At 41.5% G+C, this 19,631-nt stretch overlaps 1 protein-coding gene across 2 annotated transcripts; it reads left to right on the top strand.

Moving 5' to 3' along the window:
- The first annotated feature begins 1,073 nt into the window (after positions 1-1,073).
- thrap3b (thyroid hormone receptor associated protein 3b) lies at positions 1,074-18,579 on the top strand. 2 transcript variants are annotated; one of them, XM_034200732.1, is made up of 11 exons: positions 1,074-1,467; positions 4,552-4,706; positions 7,437-8,273; positions 8,830-9,447; positions 9,768-9,931; positions 10,070-10,181; positions 10,780-10,855; positions 11,468-11,643; positions 12,480-12,756; positions 15,850-15,999; positions 17,112-18,579. In XM_034200732.1, exons 2-11 carry the CDS (start codon positions 4,585-4,587, stop codon positions 17,349-17,351), a joined length of 2,772 nt encoding a protein of 923 aa, XP_034056623.1. In that variant the 5' UTR covers positions 1,074-1,467; positions 4,552-4,584; the 3' UTR covers positions 17,352-18,579. The 2 variants fall into 2 exon arrangements, with proteins under 2 accessions (XP_034056623.1, XP_034056625.1); XM_034200734.1 differs by lacking the exon at positions 15,850-15,999.
- Positions 18,580-19,631: the final 1,052 nt, after the last annotated feature.

Here is a 19,631-nt window from a genome sequence, read left to right as displayed (position 1 = left end):
TTGTTTGGAAACTGCAATCTTGTTGTTGAGGATCTATTTCCTCATCACTATCTATGTGGGATTAACAAGTTCCCAGGAGCCGAACAGATGGTGTGCAGGGTTGATACAGTTTGCAGGAAAGGAAGCCAGTGATTCAGTTTGTATCCATATTTGAAATGCCTTATCTTCTATATTTGAAGGAAAATATGACATTGGCCTACATTCACTAGCTTTGAATAGACACTGACATGTTGTTCCGAACACAGAAAGACATGACTAAACTCCTCAAGTGGAAGGCCAGATTCTTACAATATGAAAGAAGTCTTTGTGCAGATCTATTATTTATTTACAACGAACTCTCATACATCTTTAACCAAAAACAGGTCAGTGAGAAGAGACAGTGTACAACTTCAGTTCCCCTAGAGTGTATTTGGGTTTGGCCTAGGCCGGATGGACCTTGAGTGGGGTTTAGGGTGGAATCTGTGTCTGTGATAGGAGGCGTTACGTGGCTTTAGTTTGATAAAAATAGTGCACAGCATTAGAAACAATACAGACCCAACGGACATCAACGTCAAGCTAAAGGACAGCTGTGGGTTTGAGGGTGGAAACCTGCAATGCAGCTTATATTTCCTTGAAGCAGAGCTATGGGTTTTTATTTGCTTTTTAATTATATTGTAAGCTTACTGTATTTTGTTTAAGTGTAAAATATACATCGGAAATGGGTCTTTCTGCATAGTGAATACTGTTATTACAAAAAACACGAGACATACATTTAGTAGAGCTCTTAAGGCCTTGTATATGACCATATCCAGACAGCTTTTTGGTTTAGTGTTTGAATCGTTAAATTCATGCTTAGGATTCCTTTCAGTCCATATCATTTATACAAAATGTTGGCTACCATTAAAAAGAGATTTTAAAAAAAGAAATAACTTCTGTCCAGAATGAAGAAAAAAAACTTTATTTAATGTCAACTAATGTGAGTCCAAGATAACATGTCAATCAGAGGTTTAACATAAATAAAAGCAGAATTAAAAAACGTTTTTTATTCTAATTTACCCAGTGTCCTCCCTGACATCACTTCACGTGACAGAAAGTCTCGCGTGATGTGAGCGTAGTGAGGATAGCATCGTGAGCTAACTGTATCTGTTTATCGTTAGCTTTCGTTAAATCTAAATTCTGTCAAAAACATACATTTAGCACAATTGACAAACACCTAAAATCCTCCACAGACATGTCTAATGTCGACTGACATGGCAGCACTAGCACCTGGCCTCTTCTGAAGGCGCAGTGCGTCTGTTTTGGTTGGCCTAGCAGTTGGTTACGGAATCACTGCTAACAAGCTAGCCAGGTTGCTAACATCCGTTAAATTGCTTCAGTAAAACCAGGAAGGAGGGACCAGTCGAGCAGCTCGGCCTCAAAGGTTACTCAACTTCTGCAGCATTTATTCATCAAAACGAGTTTGTACAGACTTGTTTGCACCGGGATAAGGTAAATGCAATGTAATTGTGTAGCTAAGAGGATAGTTGAAGTCTGTATCTGTGTTTCTTATTGTAACGCTGGAGCTCTCAGTATCGATAGCTTCAGTCAGTTTTATCTGACTCTAGTATTGATTACAATGCTGTAGTAAAGCTCACTTAATTTGTTTACTTTATTAATATGTGTTATATCAGTGTAGTTGTTGTTGGTGTGGTGGCACATGTTCTCTGTGGTGCACAGGTATTATATTATATGCACATAGCTTTAAATGGCAGATATGTACGCAGTTAACTAGCTAAATGTATAACCAAAATGACCACATGAGCCATGAAACCCAGTGGTGTGTGTTGGTGTCACATAGGCCCAGTGGGGGGAGAAGTTAACAGATCTAAAATGATCATTACTCACTACAGTGGTAAATGATTACACGTTACAAGTATAACGCATCTGCATCTTGATGTTACTGAAGTAATATATATATGTATTCCAGAATACAGAAGCTTATTTGTTTTTCATTATTATTATTATTATATACCATTACTGATTTTTTGATCTAATAGATGTTTTATAACTGGTGCTCTTTTGCTTATTGTATGCTTTATTTATAATTATGGTTATTATTATTATTATCCATGCATTATTACTATGATTGTTTTAGTATTATATTACTGGATTAGATACAGTTGCAACTAATAAAGCTGGAGCTATTTCTTTTGTATACGGCTGACTGGTTGTTATCCATAATATATTATCATTAATTATTGGTTTATGCGTTGTGATGTTGTGAAATAAATGCAGCCAAGTTAAAAGAACATTATCGGCTTCCTAAATGTAGTGGAGTAGAAGTACAAAATAGCATGAAAGTGTATTATTTAAGTAAAATGACTTCAAATTGTACTCAAGTTCAATGCATCAGAGTAAAGATCCTTCGTTACATTCCACCACTGGTAGTCAGTGTCTCAGGCCTTTCTGGTTTTGCAAGTTTGACAGATGTTTGCCTACCCGGTTATAATGTGTTTGTCTTTGAATGGACTATGCACCAAGTCTTCAAACAGCAACCCTCACAGCCAGTCCGGCTACTTAGCGGGGTAAACCACAACCACAATTATTAACTGCATCAGAGCACCCAATATGTCTCTCATAATACAGCATTGCATATCTAAACGTCACTGGAAATGATGGTTTATTTGTATTAGATATCTAGAAGCCGTAAAACTGTGAAAGCTGAAATACCTTAGCCAGTGATGAAATGGAAAAGCCTGAAATGAATTAAGTTTACTTTCACTTCTGTTTTTGTTTGGATGTCAAGGAGAGAGCGAGGCTTTGGTAGCATGCAGTAGATATAGTGTGGAGAAAGTCAACTCACTGATGCACCTCTTTGTAATCATCATTCAGGGCAAGACTGAAGAACAGAAGCATACGTGATGCTGACGATACAAACTCTGTTACCAATAATGCTTATTATAACGTCTTTAGTTGTTTTTAGGCTATTATTTTTACTTTACACAGGTCTGCATATGAAACCTGCTTTTCTTAGGATTTGCACCATACAATCATAATGTTGACCGTACAATTGAAATAATAAGGGTACCAGAAATAGTGGCAGAGAAAGTGGGGAAGTGTCCATTGGGCCTCCCACTTTACTCCCCTGGCCTGATGTAGCTCTGCGTCTGGTGTGATCCCATTATGAGATGGTCTCTAGTTTAAAAGAGCAATAATTACATTTCAATTATATTTCAGATTGAAAGCACTCTGCAGATATTAAGTGTAATCAATGAATATCTATACATGTACAAATGTCCAGTTTAGCCTCATGGTAACACCTATATCACAAGTTTCATAACTGGTGGGAACATGTTCTTGCCGTGGCATCTTCAGTTGAGAATAATAACAAACAGGAGAATGAAGGCATGCAGTGAGGACTTAATAACTATATTGAAGTTTGAGGTTCAGCAAAAGAACAGTGAGGCCTGTTTTAGATGTGTACAAGCAGGGGAAACCCTGTATATTGCATCTAAGGTTTGGCACATAGCAACTGTTGTCCCTTCAAACATGAAAGAAACAGGCATCCCACCGTTTGGTATAAAAACAATCTGGAATAAAAAAGCAAACGTTTCTGACTCAAATGAAGTTGGTGTTTCAAACTCAAATCCCCCCTCTGATGCAAACACAAAGGGTGGATACCAGTGTGTCAGCCAGACCAGGGCTGAGAGGGCTCGATCTTCTCTCAAATTATTCATATTTTTTGGACGCCCTCGGCTCGCGTTCAGGGCGTCCCGAGCTGAGTAAGGGCGTCAAATGACTGCAAGACGCCCCCTGGTGGAAACGCTGGTGGATACACTGTTGGCTTTTGGGCATTTGTAATGTGAAATAAGTAGCTTAATGCTTGTGTAGGTGCCGCTGTCCATAGTACTGAAAAGACAGAGCAGAAGAGATTGTGAGACACACAGGACAATCACAAGAAATCCCTGACACAGGCCATGTAATGTGAAAGCCATTCCCCAGCGGAAAAATGCTCTTCTTTTTTTCTTCACAACCATCTTGTCTTATCAGAATGAATAAGTCACTGTAGGGGCAAAAGCTGTTCCTTGACCCACTGCTCTCCCGGCTCCAGATCTGCTGCTTTGTGAGACATCCTGATCTCCATTTTGTAGACATATTCTATAATAACATTTCTAGGCCCAAAGCTAGACAGATGCTGCTCAAGTTCATTCTTTCATTTGACTTGGCAGAAACTAGCAAATGTATAAAGAAAACAAATGTGTTCTGAAGCATTTGGTTGAAATAAGTGATTCTATGTTGCACATGTTGTTCTCATTAGCAGTTAGTGTAGGTTCAGTAGTCAGCTTTGGGCTTAAGGTCACTGCACTGAAGTTCTGTTTGTTAACCTTAGTGGAACATTGCATCTAAATGGCTCACAGATTGATGATAAGCGGTTGGGAAATAGTACAAAAAAGAACCCTCAGTGGAGGGGTGTGGACACTTTTTGCTGGGTTCAAAACAATCATTCCAGTTTTTATTACGTAGCTGTCCAATCGTGATGCATATGGAGGATTGTTTTTATCCTCTTATAAAATTCCCTTCTTTGTTTTCTAGTAAAGGCATATCTAAGCGGTCCTGAGTGCAAAGATGTCCAAGGCTCCGGACTCTCCAGCTCGGTCCCGCTCCAGATCCAGGTCAAGATCCAGATCGTACTCCAGATCTCACTCTCGAAGCCGCTCCCGCTCCAGATCCAGAAAACGTCGCTATAGGTAAATGAAGTTTGCCGTGTCTGACTCGAACCTTGATCACTTCCTTGTTGTGCACGGGATGAATAGATCCAGGTTTGCCTCATGGTGTTTGAGTTCATAATATCACATAATCATAAAGCATGTTTTGTGCAGTTCTTAGAAAAGAATTTAAAAGGGATTGACTCTAGATCTCAGTGTGTAGAAATCACTGAAATGCTTACTAAATATGTTGTTTTCTGTGGGTTTAAAGGAATTGAGTGAAAGGAACATATATTAGATTGGATATTAATGTCTGGAAGAATCTGGAAATTGTGGGGTTAGATATCTTAAAAGTGCTTGAATGATAGTCTTCGACAGCTATACAACCCTCAATGACTAAGGTGTTAGTACTCATAGACTTTCACTTGCTGCTTTTATTGCTATTTAATATCTCCCTAAACGGCGACACATTTATAGTTTCCTTCATGGATTTTCTTATATTCAGACTGTGTTTTACTCTGATACAAGTAAGTGCTGTCAGGAAACACACACACAACCACTAGCTAAGTACACTGGTGTTCTTATATCTGTTTGGCTCTGTTTGTAGGGGAGCACACAACAACTACGAAATGCTTAGCTCATGTTTCAGTTGTGTGTTTACTCACCAGTTGCTTCATCATGACAGCCATTTTACTTTAGTGATACAGCACTCCTGTCTCTCTTGCAATTAGTCTAATTAAGATGGTATCCCACCTGTTTTACACAAGGAGAGATATAGGTGATCAAATCAAGTTTTATTTATATAGCACATTTATAAATGCTTTTTGGTCGAGCCAAAGTGCTGTACATCAAATAAAAATAGCCTACTATTGGGGATGATGGGGTTTCAGTTACTGATGGGGAATACTATGTGAGAAAACATTTGTATGAAGCCTTTGGTGGATTCTAGTACATTTCAAATGTAACTTGTAGTAAGTCCCTTATTGCCCTCCTTTCACTAGGCCCCAAGTGTTCAAGGTTAGCTCTGAATTTGCATACATATTTTTCCTGTGTGGGTGACAGGCTGCCAAAGACTCAAACTATTTGCATCAGCTTACGTTCTTTCTTGTTAGGAGCCTCCAGTCATCTGGTGTATGTTTGTGGCACGTTTTAATGTTGTTTCTTATTTAAGTGAGGGAGGGCTTCCCACGCTTGTTCTTGTCACTTCATGTTTGTGTTTAGAGCTTGACGGTTAAAGCACTTTCACAGACAGCGAGTTGTTGACTGGATGTTATCCATTGAAGAGCATTGTTACACTGCATGTCAATGATTGTCCAAAGGGAAAAGGAGTAGAGAGCTAGTACTCTTGGCTCTATTGTATGTCCCTCCCCCTTCACTGCCACCTCCCTCTGTGGATTAGAGCAGGTTGGGCCCTGCGTGTACTCTTTGTCCTACTCATAAATAAAAGCCACACACACTGTCTTGCCTGTGGGAAAACATTGTCTGTTGTCCAGGAGTGCTCTGCTCCAATGAAAAGGCGCAACGGGTAAGTAGTTGGCATCTGCTTGTAAACGTAATGGTTTTGTTGCAGGCCATCAGCACAGGTATCGTTTTAAAGGGATAGTTCAGATAGTTTGAACTGGGGTTGTTTGAGGCGCTTGTTCATATCTACAATAGGTGACTGCGACACACACTGTGTTTGGAGAAAGGGCAGAAGTACCAGCACGTAAGCAAAGCAATGTAAGGAAATATTCGTATTTAAGTCTTATATATTCCTTACTGCAGACCTTTTTGAAGCTACCCCATTGGTAATTTGTACTTTACAGAACACGCTAGTTGCAGGTCGACTGCCCCCTCTATTGTTTTTGGAATTGTTTGACTGTTGTGAAACAATTTTCGATTTTAAGTGGACCTATTTTTTTATGCATTTGTCTGGTGACTAAAATACATTTTTGTTTGTGTGGCTTTTATTTGTAGTCTTTCATAAATGAAGCTAAGATTCAATGTTTTGAATGTATTCATTTTTAACTTCATTTTCAATTTCCTGGTGTTAAGTTTGCTATCACAGTCGAGTTTTTTGTCCATAGTGTTGCACTGCGGTTTTTAGGAATTGTTCATGGTGAAAAATGTAGACCTTTGCGTGGCTTCTATAAATATAATTGAAGTCTTGTTGATCTATGCCTCTGAGTGAGACATCGCTGTGCCTAGTGGAGTTATGACTCGGTTATCCGTGAGAATACATCGCCCCCTGTTGACATCTGGGCAGCAGTAGATCTCAGTCTCTTCTCAAGGCTCACCATAAAAGGACAGTTAGGAAAAGTTTGTCTGATATTTGTTCAATTTCAAAGCTTCCTACAATAAGATAGATTTTGGGAAATTGTCGTAACTCTGGTCATATCGGCTTGGTAACTGAATTATCAGTCTTATGTTTCAGCCATTCTCTTGTTAGTGATCAAATATAATAAGGCTGCAACTAACCATTATTTTCTACAAATTAAGGAGTTATTCATTATTTGATTACAGATGACTGATGTCACTGATGTTCATTACAGGAAAGACAGGGATGGAATATAACTCCATATTTACACATAACGTACATCAAATCAAGTTCTGAACTCTAATACTATGTGACTCACAATTGCAGGACATATTAAGACACAGGACAGCCATGCTTCAAAAATATGATCTTTTAAAACAATTGTCATGTTGATGATAATTTTCTTTACTTGTAGGACACACACTTTACCCTCAATTACATATATTTGTTCTTCTTCTCCCCCTTCTATCTTCCAGTTCCAGGTCTCGGTCCCGCTCTCGCTCTCACTCTCCGTCCAGAAACTATCCCAGCAGGGACTATCAGAACAACAGAGGGGGCTTCAGAGGCTACAACCGAGGCTACCGGAGGCCCTTCCACTACCGCGGCAGAAACCGAGGGTATTACCAGCGCGGCCATTACCAGAACAGAGGAGGAGGAGGAGGAGGCGGAGGAGGAGGAGGCGGCGGCGGCTACGGATACAAGGCCAACTGGCAGGGTGGTGGAGGCGGTGATGGTGGGCGTGGCGGTGGAGGCGGAGGAGGCGGAGGCTGGCATGATCGCCACCATGACCAGGACCACCACTCCCACAGTCCGAGGAGGGGGCGCTCACGCTCCCGCACACCCAAAAAGCGCTCGGGTAGCCGGAGCCGCTCCCACTACTCTGACCGCTCGTCTTCCAAGGGATCCCGGCGCTCCAGGCACTCCAGCTACTCCTCGCACTCACGGTCCTCGTCGCTACATCATCGCAGCAGCAAGAGCAAGCACGGCTCCAAGGAAACCAAGGACAAGTCAGAAAGTCACCCAGAGAAATCCGGCCAGGCAGCAGACGGCAGCGCCATCGAGAAGGTGTCCGGAGGGAAATGGATCGACGACGACACCAGCCCTAAACGAAGGAGCCCAGAGACTAAAAATGAAGACGCCCCCAGCAGCTCCGAGGGAAAAGGGCCTATGTGGAAAACCGTTGGTAGCGTGACCCCTCCAGCAAAGAGCCCCACAAAGTCCGGACAAACGGCCTCCTTCAGCGGCTTTGGGTTCTTCTCAAAGGAAGAAACCAAATCTGAAGATAAGACGGTGATCTCTGCTGCCTTCAAAAAGTACGTCTGTTACTACTTTCCTCCTTTGAATGTAATAAAATGTCCTTTTTTTCATTATTCTAACAAATGATGAACGTTATGTTTCTTTCAAACATGTGTAGCTTTTATCAAAGAGCCCTGGAGGAATACATAAGAAAAACATAAGACTCAAGATATTTACTTTTCTGTGCGTTGTATGAAATCCCACTTACTTAGGGCGGCGGTGGTGACGTGAGTTTGATTATTCCAATATGAGTCCTGGTCTTTTACTGTTTCCTTAAGGGACGGGCTTTTTTAAATGTCATATTGATCAAGGCAGAACATTAGACAAGCAACTAGTAGATTGAAAAAAGAATCTTCGCTACAGCCCTGGGAAGTAAACGGATGAGACGGTACTTTAATACTGTATGTATGTCCCAAATGTTTCCCAACGAGGAGTTAACAATCCAATAAATAACATAATAAACAATATTACAGTTTATGTGCAATGTGTATTTCCCTTTTTAAATTGTGCAATGCATTTTAGTCATGTACCTGGGGGTGACCGTACTAAAGCGAGATTGGTTCTCTGTTTCAGGTTCTTGGCTGAGAATAAAAACAAAAAGCAGGCTGCAGAGAAGGAGAACGGTCGTGATAAAGAGCAGAGCAACACAGACAGAGAACTAGAGAAAGGAAGCAAGTCCGGAGATCTCTTCAACATCTCGTCCGGTTCTTTCAGCGACTCAAAGGAAGACAAGACCCTGCCCTTCTTTGACGCCGGAGAAGAGGAGTTCCTCAAGTCCCACGGCTTGAAAGAGAGGGACATTGAGGATGACGGGGACGTCAAACCCACCCTCACAGCTCGGGACATTTTCGGCAAATGGGGGGACGAGCCAAGCTACTCAACGTCCTACCCGTCAGCTAAAGAGAAGAGCCGCAGAGATGCTGAAGAGGCAGAGCCCGCGGATCACATGGAGGAGGAGATGTACAGGAGCCGCAAACACAGCTCCAAGAAAGAGGAGAAGGCCAAGAAGAAGGAGAAGAAAGAGAAGGAGAAGTCCAGGAGGAGTCCGTCCCCTCCTGCAGCGTCCAGAGAGAAGGAGCGCCCGCTGTTCCCCGGAGCTTTCCCTCTTCGCGAGGACTCGCCTGTGCGTCGCATGTCTGCGTCAAGGGACGACTTTGAACACAAAATTGGTTCCATTGATGAAATGCCCAGGTATGTCCGAATGTCCAACATGGACTTGTTAAGACCTAACAAAAGATCATTGTTTTCTCTCTTAATGTAACACGAGACACTTCCATTAAAACAGAATGTAAATCCAACATGTGTGGTGCTTCTCTAACAGTCACATGCTCTCTGGCTTAAATCCCATTTCCCAATCATGATGTTTGTGCTATGATCCTATAAAACAAATCCAAACATCAACTTTAGCACATTGAGAAGTGTAAAAACGTTCCCCACCTTTATTTGAGCCATATGGTAGCTATTTGTTCTTTGTCAATGTACAATGTGGCTCACTGCTTCTCTTCTCTCAGCTCTTCCATGTCTAAAGATCGTGTCATGCCCAGAGAGCCGAACCCCACTAAAAAAGACGCAGAGTTTCGTTCCATTTTCCAGCACGTTCAGTCAGCGCAGCTCCGCCGGAGCCCCTCTGAGCTGTTCGCTCAGCACATAGTCTCAATCGTGCATTACATCAAAGGTAAAGTATGACCTGTGCTGGCTTTGTCCCGCCTCCACAGACTCAGGACGACAGGATCCAGGGTACATTTCATTATATGTCAGTTACCATACTATACTACTGTATCTGGAATAATAGTTTGTTGTTCTTTATTTGCAGCTCAACACTTCCAATCCTCAGACATGTCTCTAAGTGAGCGCTTTGCCATGTACCAAAGAAAAGCTGCAGAGGTAGAAATGATGAAGCCAAGGAAGAGCCCAGAAATCCACAGGTATACACAACGTCTCACAATCTGACCTGAAGTAATGTACCCTTCTTTTAGCTCCATCAATGACCTACAGTGTTTTCAGGGAAGCATACATAACAATCACAAATCCAATTGTTTGCCACTAGAGAGCTATATTATTTGTTATGAGAGCTGATCATCTTAAATCAGCCAACATATTATTTAGAAACTATTAACTCTAAGTTGTATGGATCCGATGGACATTTAATGTAAACGTTTTTTTTACTTCTAAAAAACAATACATTTGGAACAGATGAAAATATTTACATATATATGTATAGAATTTCAAGAAGTTAAATGAAAAAATGTTTTAAAATTTGATATTTTTGGTATATTCAATATAAATATTTATTTGTTTCTCTCATTTTCAGTGTATACATTAAATGAGAATTGTACAAAAATAATTAATATAAAATGGGTAAGTGAATTAATTCAGCCTTTTTCGGTCAGTATACATTTTTCTTTTGGTCCCTAATTCAAAAGTAATAACAAGTTGTGTGTTTTTGAGTTTACAGACTGAACATGAACTGTACACCTGTTGTGTTTTATATATTCACCTTCGGGCTCTTTCCTCCTCTCTCAGGAGAATCGATGTTTCCCCCAGTGCCTTTAAGAGGCACTCTCACCTGTTTGAGGAGATGGAGGAGACGAGCTACAAGGTGACCCGCCATTTTGAAATTTGAAGTATTTGGAACAAGCAAATTTGAGACGATCCTAAGCAGCAGTGTTCAGCTTTGTGCTTTTCTTTCAAAGGATGCATATATCTAAATCAAAAGAGCCCAATTGTGTTTTGTAAGTGCCAAGCAAGCCCCCCAGCCTATGAGATATGGTTATTGATTGGGTATGTACGAACCCAAGCAAAGGCTAAAAGGAAGTGAATTAAGATCCTGAGTCCAAGCCTCTCAAGGGACGCTTATCAGTGCCTTTACCTTGTAAGTATTTTTCTTGAAAAGAAAAAAATCAAGCTACGAAAAATCTGTTAATTTATTTTGATATGCTACATGCATGTTGCTGGTTTCCACAAATATGTTGTATTCCGTTGTGAAAAGACATTCTTTGAACATATTTTTTGTATTGTCAGTATTTTGTCTTAACCACTTGAGCGAACACATTAATATATGTGTAGCATCTTTATTTGTAATGCACTGGTGTTTGATTTCAAGCTGTTTATTTGTATGTTTCCTTTACCAAATCATTTTAAAGCATTTTGAATATGTCCATTAGTTATGCAAACAGCTGGTTCAGTGGCTAATAAACCCACCTTTCTGCAGGATCCAAGTAAAAAGTTCAAAGGCGACGTGATGGACCTCCGTCTGGATATTGAAAGACGTAAGAGGTCTGCGGGAAAGGATTACAAGCGTGAAGGAGGCCGGAGCTCAGGAGGCTCCCGGGGGCCGAGCAGAGAGAGGTCCTCTGAGAAATCTGGGAAACACCACAAGAAATCCAAGTACGTGCACTCTGTGCTCTCAAGTGTTCCAACACACAGGGAACACAACGTTTGGAGGAGTAGTTACCATTGTTACTAATAATATGTTGCCATGTTGAAAGATGTACAGTGTATAGCAGAGTCAAGTTAACAATTACCACTTTCTATGTTTTCCTACACATTCATGATACCAGATTGGTTTGTTGCCAAAAAGGCAAGAAAGGCTGAACAAACAAATTGCGAGAAAGTTAAAAAATAAACACTTTAAAAATGAAGTTATTAATCATTAATACAAAAATTGAACAAAAAAAATATAGCAATTTAAAAACAGAGCTGTGCAGTGATTACAGAATTGTAGGTGAAAAGTATTGATTAAAGGTTGTCGAAGTTTTCCAGTATGAAGAATGTAAAAGCTTAATAATAATAATAATAATAAATTGTATTTTTATAGCGCTTTTCTCGAACCCAAAGACGCTTAATGTGAAGTAGCAGAAGGAAATGTTGAATTAGCATTAGCTGTCACCCGGATAGAGAATAAAGCTACAACAAGCGGGTTTCTTTCTGTACCATTAAAGTGCTGGAACTAATCTGTTCAAGCACACAGATTAACGACACCATGACATGAAGAAAACATGACATGATCTGCCTGTGTGAACTTTGTTATAAAGTTATAATTTAAGATGTGTCACTTGTTACTTTTCAGAAAATGCTAAATCTGAGACTGATTGGCTAGTCATCTCTAACTGTAACCTTAGTAACCACTCTGCAAACCAATCTGCTTTTTAAACTTTCAAACCATTTTGATACATTTTATGTCTGTAAACTCTCTGACACTCACATCCATTTTTTCTTGACAGGAAGGGTAAGAAGAAGCGGGACCGCTCTCCATCCTCCTCTTCCTCCTCCTCCTCTGCCTCTCCGTATCCTCCAGCTTTCAGGGGGAAAGAGTTCATGGGAGGGGACGGGATGGAGCACTCAGAGGAGGGCTACGCTCACAACCGGTATCCTCCACGGGACTACGGCGGGGGCGGAGACCGGGGGGGCCACGACCGGGGGGGCCACGACCGGGGGGGCGGAGATCGGGGGGGCCACTTTGAGGGCCACAACGCAGAGCGGGGCAGAGGCCGAGGATTCGTAAGTTGCTTTCTGAGCTTTGTTTCTCTCTTCTGCTGTTGAGTCTTTTCCACTGAGGGAAACTGACATCTCATCTTCTTGCAATTGTTTATCCTAACGGCATCACAGTAGACGTTCACTTCTCTGCTCTGCTCCTTCCTCCTAATGCTAAGGAACATAATGTGGATAATGATGTCACTATCATACATATTCCATGCACTGCCTGGTTTTTATTAAGGTAATGTAGCGTAAATACAGTGGGGAAACAAGTATTTAGTCAGCCACCAATTGTGCAAGTTCTCCCACTTAAAAAGATGAGAGAGGCCTGTAATTTTCATCCTAGGTACACTTCAACTATGAGAGACAGAATGGGGGGAAAGAATCCAGGAAATCACATTGTAGGATTTTTAATGAATGAATTGGTAAATTCCTCTGTAAAATAAGTATTTGGTCACCTACAAACAAACAAGATTTCTGGCTCTCACAGACCTGTAACTTCTTCTTTAAGAGCCTCCTCTGTCCTCCACTTGTTAACTGTATTAATTAGGGGTGCACCGAATGGGAAATTCTTGGCCGAAACCGATACCGAAAATAGGAAACAGTTGGCCGAAAACCGAATGCCGAAAGGCCGAAAATGATTAATAGAAATATATATATATAATGTATACATTTTTTACCAATGTTGTTCAGCTACCTGATTATGGAAATAGACATGATTATGGCAAAACTTAACTTAAATAATAATCACTATTATGGGTCCATAAAACATTTATTCAGCACTTTTGAATGCATACAGTACATTTATATATGTCATGTATTATTGCTAAAAAACATTATATCGCAGTCTTAGTGTCGCCAACTCGTTTATAATATGCAAAGACAACAAATGCGTCTATGATGTATTTTCGATCAGACGAGATCTCTCCCCCGTCTGTGTGCGAGGGGGCGGGGCAGTTTACACACACGCAGCTGCTACATGCAGCGGAGCACACTGCGGAGATGGCGGAGAGAACGCGCTCCGAGGTGTGGTTAAACTTTACCCGTCTCGATGTGGAGAATACTTGTTACCATAAGTGCAATAAGAGTTTAGCATGTAAGGGCGCACGAGCAATTTGTCTAAACATTTAGCAAAAGTGCACCGCATGCAGACGGAGGAATGTACCGGGTTCGACCGTCTTTCTAGCAGCTCTGTAGCTCCATCACGAGTAACGTTTCCACGTCAGGTGTTATGTATGCTAGCAGCAACACACGGAGTTAACTACATTATACAAACATGGGTTAATGATTAGAGGTAACTGAGTTATTTAGTTTGTTAAAATGTCAGCTATTCTGTTTACAGTCTGTCATCAGATTATTTAATACGATTTGTTAAAGGCTCAGGGCAATCTCGATGACAAAGGTCAATGTTCCCCCCCCTCTGAGCCAGCCGCGAGCATGGTCGCCGCGTCTTTATTACGTCATCACAACAACACGTTAGGTTACCAACGTAAGCCTGTTCTGACATTCGGTGATATTTTTTCGGTGCTAAAACCCTTTCGGCCGAAAGCCGAAAGGGCCTTTTTAACCATTTTCGGCCGATCATTTTCGGTGGCCGAATATTCGGTGCATCCCTAGTATTAATGGCACCTGTTTGAACTCATTATCAGTATAAAAGACACCTGTCCACAACCTCAAACAGTCACACTCCAAACTCAACTATGGCCAAGACCAAAGAGCTGTCAAAGGACACCAGAAACAAAATTGTAGACCTGCACCAGGCTGGGAAGACTGAGTCTGCAATAGGTAAGCAGCTTGGCGTGAAGAAATCAACTGTGGGAGCAATTATTAGAAAATGGAAGACATACAAGACCACTGATAATCTCCCTCGATCTGGGGCTCCACGCGAGATCTCACCCCGTGGGGTCAAAATGATCACAAGAACGGTGAGCAAAATTCCCAGAACCACACGGGGGGACCGAGTCAATGACCTGCAGAGAGCTGGGACCAAAGTAACAAAGGCTACCATCAGTAACGCACTACGCCGCCAGGGACTCAAATCCTGCAGTGCCAGACGTGTCCCCCTGCTTAAGCCAGTATATGTCCAGGCCCGTCTGAAGTTTGCTAGAGAGCATTTAGATGATCCAGAAGAGGATTGGGAGAATGTCATATGGTCAGATGAAACCAAAATAGAACTTTTTGGTAAAAACTCAACTAGACGTGTTTGGAGGAGAAAGAATGCTGAGTTGCATCCAAAGAACACCATACCTACTGTGAAACATGGGGGTGGAAACATCATGCTTTGGGGCTGTTTTTCTGCAAAGGGACCAGGACCACTGATCCGTGTAAAGGAAAGAATGAATGGGGCCATGTATCGTGAGATTTTGTGTGACAACCTCCTTCCATCGGCAAGGGCATTGAAGATGAAACGTGGCTGGGTCTTTCAGCATGACAATGATCCCAAACACACCGCCCGGGCAACAAAGGAGTGGCTTCGTAAGAAGCATTTCAAGGTCCTGGAGTGGCCTAGCCAGTCTCCAGATCTCAACCCCATAGAAAATCTTTGGAGGGAGTTGAAAGTCCGTGTTGCCCAGCGACAGCCCCAAAACATCACTGCTCTAGAGGAGATCTGCATGGAGGAATGGGCCAAAATACCAGCAACAGTGTGTGAAAACCTTGTGAAGACTTACAGAAAACGTTTGACCTCTGTCATTGCCAACAGAGGGTATATAACAAAGTATTGAGATGAACTTTTGTTATTGACCAAATACTTATTTTCCACCATCATTTGCAAATAAATTCTTTAAAAATCAGACAATGTGATTTTCTGGATTTTTTTTTTTCTTCTCATTTTGTCTCTCATAGTTGAGGTATACCTAGGATGAAAATTACAGGCCTCATCTTTTAAGTGGGAGAACTTGCACAATTGGTGGCTGACTAAATACTTTTTTGCCCCACTGTATGTGGAACCTCACCCCATCACTAAACAAATGCCTGATACCCATTAATATCTCATCACGCCTGGGTCCATTATTTGACTAATATTAAACATAACAATAAATATTCTTCCATCTTGTTGTAGAACATGTCTTTGTCCCTTGACTGCGAGTTAAATCCAACTCGTTGTTTTGATTTCAGTTCCCCAGAGTGAGAGGGAGAGGGTGGAACAGGGGAAATTATCCAGGCAACAACAGCAATGGAAACCCCGCCCCTCTGAACCCTGCAGTGCGCCCTCCAGAGGAGGAGTGGGACCCTGAATACACTCCCAAGAGCAGGAAGTATTACCTGGTGAGCCTCTTGTGCTGATGATTTAGTGATGCACCTAAAAACATAGGGCTTTTAACACTGAAGGCATCAGAGTATAATTTAATTATGATACAATTAAATAATACCTTGACTTAAGACATGTACCTGCTGCATGTTTACCCTCTGTTGTGTGTGCATGCCGGCACAGAGCCCTTTTTAGTGTTGTTAGTAACTACTAACATCAAAGTCAACATGTTCCTGTGAAACAAGCCCATCATCCTCATTTTGGAGGGCTTTATTATGACACATAAAAACCAAGGATTTTTTTTTTCTTTCCCACAAATAATTACGTTTTGATTTGACTCGGCCCACGGTTTATTCTAACTAAGCAGACTAGTAGGAAAAAGTCACAGCCCAGGCGTACAGGTGGTGAGGTTTACATCATGCAGATGCTTTCATACTCGTGGTAGAACACTTTATTTTTACAAAAGGATGGAATGTTTTGTTTTTATGTATAATGGCATACTTAAAAATTCAGGACATATTTACATTTGACTTTGATTTGTTGTCATTGTAATCATCTAACCATGATTGATTAGACGCTGTCTGACAAAATATGGATTATTTGAACAACATTTTATTGGAAAGTATCTGATGAAACGGTGATAAAGAAAACCTTGAAGAAGAATGGTTTGCTTCACAGCAGAACAAACCTGCTACCCTCTAAGTGACAAATGTGGGCAACAATTGTACAGTATTGAAGGAAAGCACTGCAAGCAATCCTTCTATTTAGAGATGTATAGACAGGGGGAGATTTACATTCATGCAGCTGGCTAAATATTCAGCCATGCTAATACAAATATTTGTGATACTAACACTATTCTCTCTAGCTCTCAATCACGTTTACAGCCTTGCCTTCTGGCCACAAGTCACCTCTCGCGAGATTTCAGAACCCTGAGCGAGACTTTGAGAGACATTAACAAAGAGAAAGGAAAAACAGTTGAAATCACTGAAGGGTCATTTCTATAATGATCAGATACTTTCAAAACAGTCTGAGCCTAACTGTAAAACATGGAGGAACAGTTGCTCTTTAGTAACCCTGCTGTGTGAAGGACTTCTGGTTGACCTTTAACCCCACCTGTTTCTCCTTCCAGCACGACGACCGTGATGGCGAGAAGACCTGGGTGGACTCTCGTGGGAGGGGCAGGGGGGCCTTCCCCACACGCCGGGGTCGCTTCGTCTACCGTAAGGGGGGCAGCAGCCCGAAGTGGACACACGACATGTTCCAGGGCGGGGGGGAGGGGGCGGAGCTAGCCGACGACGGCATGGAAAGCCAGCCGGTCATCCGTAAAGAAACCAAGAACGCCGGAGAAGCCCCCGCCCCGAAGCAGTAGAACCACTCGACCCATCACCGGCTACATATAGGTGTGAGGACGGTTACAGTGACGGTGAAGGGGATATCCCCCCCCCCCCCCCCCCCCATCATCACATTTAATGGTTATAAATGTGTTCAGTAAGTTGAGCCTTCTCACAGTTAAAGTGAAGAATCTTTGGAATGAAGAGCACCTTCATTTCAGAGCGTTTTGTTTTTTAAATGTCAAGTAAGTTTTTGTTCTGCAGCTGGTTTCATTGTATCTTTTTAAAAAAATATTCTCTGAAGACATGACAAAGTAAAAAATGTGTGCCTTAGAAAATAAATATTATTACTTGTGTAATCCAGCTATAAGAGGTAGCTGCCCATCAGTGTAGGCAGGTTATAGATGATTTCCATGTTTATGTTGTTGGGGCTGTGATACATTTTCGATGTTACTGCATGATTCATACCGCGCTCCTCGGGACCAATCAGAAGTGGGCTCAGGGCTCACCGCCGTCACGTTTCAGACAGGAGAGGTCAAATATCTTTAATGAACGGTTGATGTTTGTCACTTATACTCTCCAAGCGTTTTCATATAGTGCCACTTTAGCTGTATTTCTCATTAGGAAGTGAAGACATTTGTATGTGTGTGTGGTTCAGTATATTCTCATTCATTCTGAGTGTTTTCAGTTTAAAAAAACAACAAATTCTAAAGAATTTGGCAACAACATCTTCTGATTTTGCTTTAGACAGATAAATATAAAGGTTTCAGACTGTCAAATTAATTTAGTAAGTGGCTACCTTTTTGTTTAGATGAATAATTTAAAATGTCATAGCTTTACAAAATGCTGTATAGAATGATTCTATTCTATTATTAGACCTACATTATTGTAACCCCAACATCTAATGGAGGTAAAATATAAACAGGAAATGGTTCTTTTAAAAAAACGAAACAAACACAACCTTAAATCCTCCCACAAAACGAAAAAGAGCAGTTTGAGCTGATAAGGGAAAGAGAAACCCTAAAAGGATTGTGTCGAAGGTGTTGATGGAAGTGTTTATTTTTAAGAAGAGTTGCCGCGAACTAGCAGAAGTCGTCCTGTGAATCTCACTGTGCTGCTTCTCACTGTACATGCTGCATGTACCAAACACAACTGTAGGACTTTGTTTTTGTTCAATCTGAAGCCAATAACTTTTGTACTGTTCTCAAGAGCTTTGGAGTACTTTGTCTTTTAATTTTCAATAAATCTTTCTTTGATTCAGGGCAATGCTGTGAGTGTGATACTTGTTGAAATCTACCAATGGAGAGAGAAATGAGTGTGACAGCCCTCTCTGGTGTTGGTTTGGGGTACCATAATCTCTTTAGCAGTACGCGTGATGTAAAATGTACTATCCACTCATTGCTTTAGGCACCAACTCATATTCTAAAAATCCAATGTCTTCATTGTGATTGTTTCCAGGAATGCCACCACAGACACAGTCCTACTGCAAAAGCAAAGGCTGTTATCAGTGGACCATTAGCTCAATCACCATTGTGTTACTCCCCTATAGGGACATCACAGGCATTTATTTAAATATAAGTCTTCAAGACTATTACTTGCAGTTAAATATCTTGATACCACTGTCCTCTGCTTTCAGCCTGTGACATGGTCTTGTTTAATGCAGTGGTGTTTGAAACATGTCATCAGCTAATGAGCAAATCTCTTCAAAGTGGAACAACAAACAAGTAGGAGGGGCCTAAACAAGTGTGAATAAGCCATGTGTCCCAGGTTGATCACACCATCAGGCACCATCAGTTGTCTCCTTTAGTCAGTATTGAAAAAAATGTCCCTCTGGAAATCCTAAAACAATTTCATTCAGTGCTACTTACCGACACGTGACACACGCTGCTGCAGTACTGAGCCTTTTCAGAGGCCGGAGGAACATTTCAGCCAACAGGAAATAGACTCTTCTTCTGAGGGGGGGGGGGGCACATCGCTGTGCATTGGTAATATCTACAGTACGGCTGAGGTGAATGGCTCTTTCATAGTCGTGTTCACAGAGAGAGCTGCAGTGTTGTAGCTGACGCTGGGAGGGGGGGGGGAAGGGTGGTGGAAAAGGGGAACACAGGAAGTGATGGGGTCAGAGACACAAGTCAAATTAAAGGCTGGGAAAAAAAAACTGCAAGGTCTCTTCCTGTGGGAAGATCCTCTGCTAACATGTGCCCACTATGAAGCACTTTACACCAGGGCTGCAATTACTGTCTTCTAGATTGAAAATGTCTCATAAGAATAAGCAATTGTGGTCTTTAAAATGTAGCTACCATATCACTTAATGTGTT

The sequence above is a fragment of the Gymnodraco acuticeps genome, unplaced genomic scaffold (assembly GCF_902827175.1).
Source record: "Gymnodraco acuticeps unplaced genomic scaffold, fGymAcu1.1, whole genome shotgun sequence".
In the NCBI taxonomy this organism is placed as follows: domain Eukaryota; kingdom Metazoa; phylum Chordata; class Actinopteri; order Perciformes; family Bathydraconidae; genus Gymnodraco; species Gymnodraco acuticeps.
Note: the sequence above shows the minus strand (reverse complement) of the source record. Positions and strands in the feature narration are given on the sequence as shown.